Below are 10,938 nucleotides of genomic sequence, written 5' to 3'. Positions count from 1 at the left end.
CGTTCTCCTTAGATACTACTCTTTCAGTTCATGAAACCTGTATGTATTTGACCTGCCCACTAAAGTACTTGGAAATTTTCTTGATTCCTACCTAAAAATACATTCATGAAATGAGTTGTTTGTGCCCCCAGTTCGACATCAGGCAACTCTTTTGTTTCTATTTATTTGTTTTTTGCTAGCAGTTTTTTTTTCTGGACAACAGAAACCGGTAAAAATATACTATCATTTTCAATCTAAAACCATCCACACACTATTTAATACGAGCTCTCTGAATTTTGATCATTTATGTTTGATTTTTGTTGCTCAAAAATCAGGTCAGCGGTCACAATTTCTTGTATATATGAGAATGAAGAGTAAGAATGCTGCATCTAAATTTATATAGTGGAAATATAGTTTATGCTATCTCTAAGTGATCACAAGAAAAAGATCATGTGATATGTATAACTCATGCTAGATCTCAGCCTTCAAGTGTACCTTCATCGTGTGATGCTACTACTACCGTTAGATCATGGAAGGTACTCTTCCATTGTGCCATGGACACTGGTTCTTTATATGTTCCACCCAACAGAGCATACAAGTTGTACAGCCTCGGATTATTCTTAGAGGCAGAAATGCTTTATATGTTAAGAGCACACCACTGGTGTCATTTCCTTTGATGATTATGCATGAAATTCTACATCACTTGCTGCATCTTCAGGTATTTATTTTTGATGTTTTAAGCACTATCTATAAAGTATTTTATATAGTCAGAAATGGCACACAAACCGTTATTTCTTATGGTGGAAATGCAGGTTATAGTGAGATTCGGCTTCCAAAATAGCCACATTCTTCAGAGCAGCAATTAAGATTTGTTAGAGTTGGAGTTCAGTATTTGGGGCCATGATTCCGTTTCGTTGTTTGTTTGACTTCAACTTGGGCAATTGTGGGAATTAGGTTGGGTAAGCAATTGCCGTTTTCTCCAATTATCTGATGACCTGGTACCCAGGTTAGTGAATAGTTTGAGAAATAATATAGTTACAGATTTAAGCCGACAACTAAGTTGGAAGCTAGCCTCGTGCTAAACTTTATTCCATGGGTGCCACCGCCTTTTTCGTGGTCACAAACCCTTTCCATGGGTACCACCATTCATACTACCTTGCCTTTAGCTTCGATGGGTTGTTATTGGCCTTTCTTTCTCTAGCTCCTCCAGCTTATTTGCTGTTCCTACTAAGCCTTAAAACAAGGGAAGTTTATTATTGTGGAGGATGATAGCTTTGGATCCTTCGAAATATTAGTATAGTCGAAAGTCTTGTTTCCCTGTGCGTTAATACCTTTTCATTTGGACTGAGCTACTAATAATATTGCAGGTACTAGTTGATCCTGCGAAGTAAAGGAAAATTTTATTTTCTTGCTTGACTTCTTGATTTACCAAAATCAAGCTCACATTAAGGTCAAACAATTGGGCGCATTGGGCTCCTTGATTCATTTTGCGAGTACTATGTGCTGACTGCTGCAGTCAAATGGAAGAGCTCTTCAGTTGACATGTGATTTGAGAATCTATTTAGCCTCAGAAAGAGCATATGCTCAAAATCAATGCATTTTGTCCTTAGGGTGAGGGAAGGTGATACCTATCGCAAGATCTTAAGCATACAAGTCAGGCCTTCCAATGCGGTTTCTGGAAGTGGTGCCTCTTCTGGGAACAGGAAAACTATACCTAACTGCTGCCACACTTAGCACATAGTATGTTTAGACTACTGTGGTGTGTTCCATGAACTTCATGGACTAAGTACGTTGGTGATGGTATATGAACCAGTGCCCATTCTTAACCTGCATAGAAGGATTTCATGATCAATTGGAGTATTAGTTGGAGGAGTGCAAGCATGCACTTCATACAAGAACCATCTATTTGCTTGTCATGGTTTGGATGGTTAATTTACCAATAGATGGGTGTAAAATCTGGAAAAGGAACGTAAGACCTAATGGTTCCTACCAAAGTAGTTGATCTGAAGGTGCTTTTCCAAGAAGAAATCAGCTTAAGACGTAGAACTGGCTGTGATGAGGGTAGGTGGACCCTTGAAACAAGCTCAGTTATTGTGTTGAGAGAATGTATTTGCAGATAGCCAATTGATGGGAAAATGAAAGGAGATAAAGGCTAGTCAAACATAAATCAATTGATGTTGGAAACAAGATGCATCTACATATAAGCAGAACAAAAGGGCACACCAGCTTCATGGAGGAACCAATATCACACATATGTTATCTATTTAAATGGGCCATGTTTCTACCTGACATGCTATGTCCACTGCCTTGACGATATTTTCCGGCTCGTCTGGAGCTTATAGTTAGCATTACCCTTATATCTTAGACATCCAATTATTTTACCTTTTTATAGTATTATGTACACTATCCATCTCTCCCCTTGATGTAGCTCATTATGACATGAGCTCATCTCATGCTATGTAAAGATTGAATTTTCAGTCAGATCATTCTTATGCTTGCTAGAATGTAAATGATAACTGTACTATTGGAAGAGTGTTGTCACAAAAAAAAACAGTAATCTGTTTCAACTTCTTTGGCTACTTGTTGTATTATGTTTTTTGCAATGCTTGCTGTAGTTTACGCTGTTTGAGATTATTTACCTAGTGCTCGCCAGAGGTTCGGGTGTTATCTTTCTTACCTGTCATGGCAAAATGTATATCAGAAAGCTGTTTTTCTTGCTTCTTACTCAAAAGTACAGGAAATTTGTTTGTGACACAATCCTAATACTATCCATTGTATATATACTGATATCATGTGCTCTATCACTTCATTAAAAGACAAATGTGGTCCTCATATGCTACTTATCCTGTGTGAAGTTGGAAATATAATCATATGAAATTGTAAACCTAGTGCAAATAGTTGTTTTTGACTTTTTGGTATGAAGCCAAAATATCTTCAACCAGATGTGTTTACATTCCAAAAAAGAAACAGATGTGCTTTAATAATTTGCTCACAAATAATCACTAAAATATACATGCATGCGAGCAACATTTTCTTGAAGTTATCACTTTAACTGACTGCACTTTGTTTCATTTCAAGTTTCTATCCTCCACCATCTTTCATTATCTTTGAATGCAACCAAAATTCTACCATGGCTGCAAGTAAAATTTATTTGTGGAACTTTGACATGGATTGTAGATGTAATATTATATGTAAGATGGATAGTCTGCAGCTGGAGCAGCATTATCAGCATCATATGGATATACTGCAAATTAGTTCTAAAAACATGCCAATCATTCAGATGCTATTAATATAAAGTTCAAAAAATGAAACTTCAGATTGTTTTAACCAGTCACGAGTCATGTAGTCTGTTGTGATTTTCTTGCCCCTGGTGCTGCCACGACCTTGGCTGTTATTATACTCTGATACTTAACTTGAGTAACAGTGCAGTTTTTCGAGCAGTAACTGTACCTTAACTGATTGGTATGCAAAACCATTGATATTGCTTTCTCTGGTTTAAAAACACAATTCATATTTTGTTGTCAAAATTTGCTCTGGCTTTATCATCTCAGCAGTTTGAGTTCTTTTGCTTTGGCTTCTGATGTTTTCAGCCACATTGAATAGAGAAAATTAGCTCAGTACAGTTTCAAGGCCATATAAATGGGAAAATATCGTCTAGTATAAGGATGCCATGTGGTATCTGAGGACATGTCAATAGTTATATATTGGATATGTGAATTGTATTTTCCAACTCAGTGATCCCTGTGATGGTACTGAGCTATAATGTCCAATTAAGTAACTGCATTGCCATTTGATGAATCATTTGGCTTTGATTATCTCAGATCCGTGTGACTCTAATCTCACTTCCCACAGTTCTAAGGTCTGAAATGCTTGTATTTTGTCCCTTAAGTTTATGCATTTGTGATGCTTCATGCACTCACTTATACTCCCTCCGTTCCTAAATATAGGTCTTTCTAGAGATTCCACTATGAACCACATACGGATGTATATAGATGTATTTTAGAGTGTAGATTCACTCATTTTACTCCGTATGTAGTCCATAGTGGAATCTCTACAAAGACTTATGTTTAGGAACGGAGGGAGTAAATGTTATCCCATTTGCAGCTGCAACTTGTTTAACTGAAGTACTAATACTATGCCTCAAAATTTCCAGATTGTGCAAACATCTGGTCAGACTGTACATGAGTCATGGCTGGGCATCATTATCACAATTCCCAGATGTCAAGAATGGATCGTACGAACCAGCCACGTAATGAACCTCCGCCTTTTGGTACATGGACTTAACTAGCACACTGCTTTTTTATTCATGTATCTCAGTTTTGGTGAACTCATTTAGTTGTACCCTGTTTATCTCAGGTCAAAAGTTATTTATGCATCCTAGAGGTGATGCATCTAATGGAGCGGGGCCATCAGGTTATGGGGTTACAACTGTGAGATCTAATGAGCTTCCATCCTCAAGCTACGCCGGTCAGTCTTATGGTCAGCAGATTGGAGCCCCTGGAACCTTGCATTCTTCCCATGCTGGTTATCCTCCTGCTGGAAGCTCTAGTAGCAGCTATGCACCATACAATACTCAACATGTGCCTTCTTTAAGCTATCCACGTAGATCTGAGGATAGTTTTATTCCTGGAGTCCATGTGGATGACAGAAGGGTTGCACCGAAGCGGAGAAATCCCATCACTCATCCTGTGGATGGTGTCAGTGCTGGAGCCTATTATCCTGGCAGTTCTTCCAATAATCAGTTCTCTGGTTACATGCCCCTGAATCCTGTTCCTACTCGTGAAACCTGCCCTCCACAAATAAGTTCAAACATGGGTTCCGGCCACTGGAACGATCATCAGTTTGTTAATCATGAAGGATCTCAGAGGAATGTGAGGGGACGCCATGATCATAGTTCTATCCATTCGGAATATAATTCATCTACAGCTTGCCCATCAAACAGTCTTCATGTGCCACCATACCATCCAAATGCAAATGCTCCTTTTGGAAGTGCACCAGTACAGCGGGAAAGAGCTCCTTTATCTCTACCTCCCAGAATTGTTCCCCCAGGTTAGTTTCAACTTCTGCTGTTCAAGCCCTATAGCCGTGCTTCTAATCTGATGTGTTTTCATAGTGTTCTACTTCTGCTAAGATTTGGTACAGACTTTTGGGTAGTCAGGTGAAATGATCATATCTTGCAAGTTTGGACAGAATAGCTCTTTGTATACCGATATACTCCCTCTGTAAAGTAATATAAGACGGTTATATTACTTTACAGAGGGAGTAACATTTACAAAAATAGACGCGAGGGAGGAAAAGCCTTCTCTGCGTATCCTAAGCTGGGGGGTGAGAAATACTGGTTTATTCATCCCACAGGGATCACACCCAGGGAAGCTTAGAGCTTATTGCTCAGTTCTCAGACTATATTGTGTCATACCACTAGTTTCAAGCATAGGACTTTCACCAGTCAATATCTACTCTATTCCAGTTTAATTGTAATATGGGTTGGTGATATCCCATTCTCTTTGAATTTGACACTAGTAAAGATTGTCATCAAAGAAGCTAAGAACTTTTTTTTTTATCATTCTCCAGGGACAGATGGAAGCACTGGCATAGCATTCAGAGAGAGGCCATTCTATCCTGCTCCACAGAGCACCAACATAAGTGCTCCTGTGCCAACACTTCCTGGTTCTTCTGACGGTGCACCATTTGCACGCATTGGATACACTCCTAGACCAGTTCATCATAACGCTGGCCACAATTATCCACCGCCAGCTTTTACAACTTCTTCCAACTCTGGAGCAGTTCGGTGTGAGCCTGCTAACCCTCACTATCAACCTGCCATGCCCAGCTATCCTCCTGCTACTGCTGCAGCATCAAGTGTCCAGCCATTACATGCTGAAGCATCTTTTAGACAGCCAAGGCACGTCTCTGTAGGGCATGGTGGTAGTGCAAGGAGTAGAAGGATGAGGGATTCCTATCATTGTTTTCATCCTTTGATGATTGAGGAGAATAACCTAGGAAGATCGGCTGCTGAGGTAGTTATATGTTTAGTTCTTGTAATTGTTCCAACATTCTATACATTTTGAACTTGCATCTAATTTAGTTGCACTCTCTTTGAAGCGTTCTATGATGCTGGACCAGTTGGTCATCCACGAATCTAGAGAAGCATTAGATCCTCACTGGGACATGAGACTGGACATTGATGACATGAGCTATGAGGTAAGGAGAAAAATAGTTTAGGCTCTTCTTATCGCCTACAGCTGCATCAAAATGTTGCACAAATGTAAACTTTTGATATTGTCATGTACAGGAGCTCCTGGCGTTGGAAGAACGAATTGGCAATGTAAACACTGGCCTGGCTGACGAAAAAATCTCAGGCTGCGTGATGGAGCTAGCCTGTCGTAGTTCTGCCCGTACACAGAATGATCAAGACAAGGAAAGATGCATAATTTGCCTGGTAAGATGACACTCCTATGTGGTGTCATAATTGCCAACAATTTCGTTGCACTGTATTCCTGGTTTGGTAAGTTTGTTCTCATCCGCATACGCTGGCTGTAGGAGGAATACAAGCACAAGGACTCACTTGGGAAACTGAAATGTGGGCATGACTTCCACGCGGGCTGCATCAAGAAGTGGCTGGAGGTGAAGAACGCCTGCCCGGTTTGTAAAGCCGATGCCGCAAATGAAGCCACCTGAGGGACCAAGTAGTGCGCCCCTCCACATTTATCCTAGTTCAGGAATTTCAGTTATATCTGCTCATTGTGCTGCTCAAGTTGGCTGTGTAAATAATAATTAAAGTCCTAAAGTTAGGATTGTTTTATGAACTCAAAACATCGTGCCCAATGTAAGTATGAATCTTTAAGCAAGTTATCGGCTAGTTATCCAAAGCCCCCAGTAATTATCTACTCGCAAGATGTCCATTTTTTTTTTCTGTTGACATGCGAGTTTCTTCTCATGATTGAGCAGCCGGCCGTTAGGAGGTTGTTCTCTTGCCAGCTCCGCCTCTGCTAGCAAACGGGATGGTTGGGTGTTCGGAATCAGTGATATTACGTCCGAGCTCATCGGGTAGCTTGCTTCTAATTTCTTCATGCCTTGCATGGGTGATGGATGCACCACCCTCCTGACCCAGATTGTTGGGTCCGGTGTTAGCATCATCTGCAAGGTGGTGAATTCATGTGGTGATGGCCATGGCATGTGATCACACGGCCCCAAAGGATGCCCTCACGTGAGAGCCGTGAGATAATTGCTTGCCTTACAGCTTCGAGGTGCACGGCTGAGTGCGATCTTCCAGCCAACGATGGATCGATCACTGTCCCAAGATAAGCAGTAGTTATGTCCCCTCAGTGATTCATCTCAATTATACATCCACGAGAAGACGAGATCCCAACTCTTCATTTTGAATCTTGCACGCTTCTGTTCTTTTTTTTCAGGGTTGAATCTTGCACGCTTATCCATGCGTTGATTACATTATACTACTCCCTCCGTAAACTAATATAAGAGCGTTTAGATCATTATTTTAGTAATCTAAACGTTTTTATATTAGTTTACAGAGGGAGTACTAACTAAAACTTACTCCGTCTGTTCGCGGTTGCTAAGGAGGTGAAGCCTGTTGGGGGGTATGCATGCTTTTCGTCATGTTTCGTATGTCGTTTGTTCGCCTGCATTCCCGTAGCGTAAATTGCACAACCCGGTGCCCGAAATAGGAAAAGACAGATGGAGCAAATGGGATCTATGACAATCCATCGGACTTTCAAACGCAGCATTAGAGAGCGAGATGAAACGTATCAAACCTTATTTGTTTATGATAGTATTTTTTGCAGGGTTGTTTATGATAGTATTGATATAGAAATTGCAAATTACACACTTTTAATATCACTATGTGCAGTTTTAAGTGACCGAGAATTATGAATATTACATCCAAACGAGGATTAGCAGACGGATTAATCAAAACCCCATTCATTAATCAGCACTTAGCTGCCCCATGACGCAATCTAGGCAATCCACCTGTTAATGTTCCATCCATTCCTCGATGGCTCGATCTACTTGCATCTCACCTTGCGTACAGCATCTCCATAACTAACCTGCGGATCCCACTTCCATTAATGACATCTCAATTGCACCACCATATATAGCGTAGCCAAGCACACAGTAGCATCACACAAAGAAGAAGCAGCACAAAGCAATGGAGGCGCATATGCGATCCATGACGGCCACCTTTCTCCTCGTGCTCCTCTCCCTGTCCGCAGCCGCTCCGTCAGTTCGTGGCCAGGCGGTGGCGGCCGCGCCGGCTCCAGCGGCGGCTGCCCCGAAGACGATCAAGGCGGTGCTGACCAAGGCCGGGCAGTTCACCAAGTTCCTCCAGCTGCTGCAGTCGACGCAGGAGGAGGAGCAGATCGACACCCAGCTCAAGGGCAAGGCCTCATCCGGCGCCGGTCTCACCGTCTTCGCGCCGCCGGACAACGCCTTCACCGCGCTCAAGTCCGGCTCCCTCAATTCCCTCTCCGACCAACAAAAGACGTCGCTGGTGCAGTTCCACGTGGTCTCCCAGCTGCTCCCCATGGCGCAGTTCGACACGGTGAGCAACCCGCTGCGCACGCAGGCAGGCGACACCGGCAGGGGCAAGTACCCGCTCAACGTCACGTCCGACGGCGGCGGGAGGGTGAACATCTCCACCGGCGTCGTCAACGCCTCCGTCGACGGCACGCTCTACACCGGCGACAGGCTGGTGGTGTACCAGGTGGACAAGGTGCTGCTTCCGTGGGCGCTCTACGGGCCGCCTGTGCCCGCGCCCGTGCCGTCGCCGGCGGCGGACAAGGACAAGAAGAAGGCCGGGCCGGTGGCGGTGGCCGACGCGCCGGAGGCCGATACAGCCACGCCGTCCTCGGCGGCGCCCCGGGAGATGCGGGGCCTCGGCGGCGGTCTCTGCATGGTGGCCATCGTCGTGGCGGCCGCGTGGTGTGGCATGTGACGATCGCGGATGTTGCCTTGCATTGGATGTTTTGATTTTTCCCTTTTCTTCCACGAGACGAGAGGTGCTCGAATCGTTCGGTTTGTTTCGGTGTGCTGTTCTTCGTTTTGTTTATGTTTTTTCAGTATATGATCCTTGTATTTGCTAAAGCTTCGTCACGTTTCGGTCAGTATTTTCCTCCTTTAGCAAAGTACTCCCTTTGTAAACTAATATAAAACCATTTATATCGCAAAGGGAGTAGCAATATTGAGTGCAGGTGGACGCCACACGGATTTAATTAAACGTTTTTTTAAGAATAAGGTTCAATTAAACGATGAAACCACCAAATCCACGGTCTCAAACAGTTACATCAACTGTGTTAAAAATATGTATAGAAAAAACAGTTAAATGCACGGTCTTCAACATTTCTGAAGGCAGCAGGGGTTCTCAAACTTAGAGTGGAGTATCTGCTCCCGAGCTCAAATACTTTCTTATGAACAGTAAATAAAAAATAATAGTAAAAATTCAAAAAAAAATCTGATTTTTTTGCGGTAAACTTATACAAATGTTTTGTGTGTTGCAAACATTTAGCATGAAAGGACATTATTGAAATCGTGGGAGAAAAATCAATGCTCCAAACATCATGCATTCAATTAATTTGTGGGTCCGGCAATATCACGGGCTACAACACCACTTACATATTGGCGAAGATTAGTAAGCCAAATACATTGGCTGTTAATCATAGCCGTCGAACCATAACCGGCTAGTAGATGAGCAGGAATATTACAAAATGAGACAAGCATAAATTTTATAATCTACGAAGTGCATTTGTAGCTTAAACTTAGCTTCTTGAAAGAGGATGCCAAGAGGACCACGGTCCCATGTTACCGATCCCAACGCAAGCTTCAGCCAGAGGCAGTCCGTGATGAAAATAACTCGGCCCATACCAAACTCTTCAACAAGCCTGATAACATTTATCATGGCCAAAGATTTTGCATGAAGGGCATCCGTGAGACATGCAAGTCTACCAGCAGCTGTAAAAACGACTTCGTCTCCCTTGTCTCTAGCAATACACCCCCATCCACCATCTCCACTGCACAAGAAAGCAGCGTCAACGCAAATCTGCACCCATTCTGTAGGTGGGGGTTTCCACTTTGGTTTGACAGAGCATTTTGGAGTGCTGATTTTGTTTTTTTGCCACGACTTCCACGAATGCCATTTCGTATGAAATTTGTCAAGCAAATAAAACATTTGTCAAAGTTTGTTAAAAAGTTCAGATTTTTTTAAATTTTGTTTCCTTTTTTCATTTTGCTTTAACTGTTCGTCCCGAGCTCATTTGAGCTCGGGAGCAGAAGAGAACTTTCGGAAATACATCAGGATTTTCTAGCTCATCTTGAACTCATCGAAATGCAAACTACAACACTTCAGCAAGTGAAACTTCAAAAGCAACTTCCTTTCTGAACTGATCTTCTTCAGCGGGGACTAGGTTGGCGATGGCACAGGTTTCAGCAACATGCAAGGGCTAAGAGTGGACATCTCGAGAGCACGTCGATGATCATGCCGGGGAGGGGAAGACAGAAGCACACAGGGTGCCCAGGCTGAAGTTGCATACAATAGCATCTGACAAACGCGAGCTTGTTAAGAAGCGTTGGACTGAGACCTGCACCTTTAGTGTTAGTCTCGAGTCAGTCACCCCATCAAGCTGTGTGGCGCTTTGATCACTTCAGAGAGCATTTGGGTAAAAGAACCCACCATCCTTGCACTGGATTTGTCATTTCTTCAGAGTTTTTAGGATTAGCCACCACACCTGTTTTTGATGTCAGACCAAACAACATTATTAAAGACATAATAATTCCTAGTTTTTCCAACGCATCAAGGACTACAAACACAAATAGAATTAAGAGAAGAATGTTTTTTGTTTGATCATTAAACGAGTGAGGGCCTCCTTTAACCGAGGCCTTTCTTGCCCGAGGTCTCGAGTGAGTCGTTTGTCGCGGATGACATGCTTAAAAGCGGCAATTGCCTCCCCG

At 42.6% G+C, this 10,938-nt stretch overlaps 2 protein-coding genes across 6 annotated transcripts in view; both read left to right on the top strand.

Annotated features, from left to right (window-relative positions):
- Positions 1–6,862, top strand: part of LOC119327538 (probable E3 ubiquitin-protein ligase RHG1A) — a 9,458-nt gene extending 2,596 nt beyond the window's left edge. Inside the window, exons 1-7 of one of the 5 annotated variants that reach the window (XM_037600636.1) lie at positions 7–697; positions 792–4,249; positions 4,336–5,028; positions 5,551–5,996; positions 6,082–6,180; positions 6,272–6,418; positions 6,520–6,862. In XM_037600636.1, coding sequence (XP_037456533.1) covers positions 4,168–4,249; positions 4,336–5,028; positions 5,551–5,996; positions 6,082–6,180; positions 6,272–6,418; positions 6,520–6,657 — 1,605 coding nt within the window. In that variant the 5' untranslated portion in view covers positions 7–697; positions 792–4,167 and the 3' untranslated portion in view covers positions 6,658–6,862. Of the gene's footprint in view, positions 1–6; positions 4,250–4,335; positions 5,029–5,550; positions 5,997–6,081; positions 6,181–6,271; positions 6,419–6,519 lie in introns of those variants that run through there. The other 4 variants (XM_037600653.1, XM_037600643.1, XM_037600660.1 and 1 more) reach the window with 4 other exon arrangements.
- Positions 6,863–8,108: 1,246 nt separating this feature from the next.
- On the top strand, positions 8,109–9,162 carry LOC119327527 (fasciclin-like arabinogalactan protein 11). Its single transcript, XM_037600629.1, has one exon. It carries the CDS (start codon positions 8,144–8,146, stop codon positions 8,927–8,929), a length of 786 nt encoding a protein of 261 aa, XP_037456526.1. The 5' UTR covers positions 8,109–8,143; the 3' UTR covers positions 8,930–9,162.
- Positions 9,163–10,938: the final 1,776 nt, after the last annotated feature.

The sequence above is a fragment of the Triticum dicoccoides genome, chromosome 1B, assembly GCF_002162155.2.
Source record: "Triticum dicoccoides isolate Atlit2015 ecotype Zavitan chromosome 1B, WEW_v2.0, whole genome shotgun sequence".
Classification (NCBI taxonomy): Eukaryota; Viridiplantae; Streptophyta; class Magnoliopsida; order Poales; family Poaceae; genus Triticum; species Triticum dicoccoides.
This window is presented reverse-complemented; position numbering and strand designations above follow the sequence as displayed.

Coding starts and splice junctions, on each gene's coding strand:
- LOC119327527 (XM_037600629.1), top strand. CDS start 8,144: ATGGAGGCGCATATGCGATCCATGACGGCCACCTTTCTCCTCGTGCTC.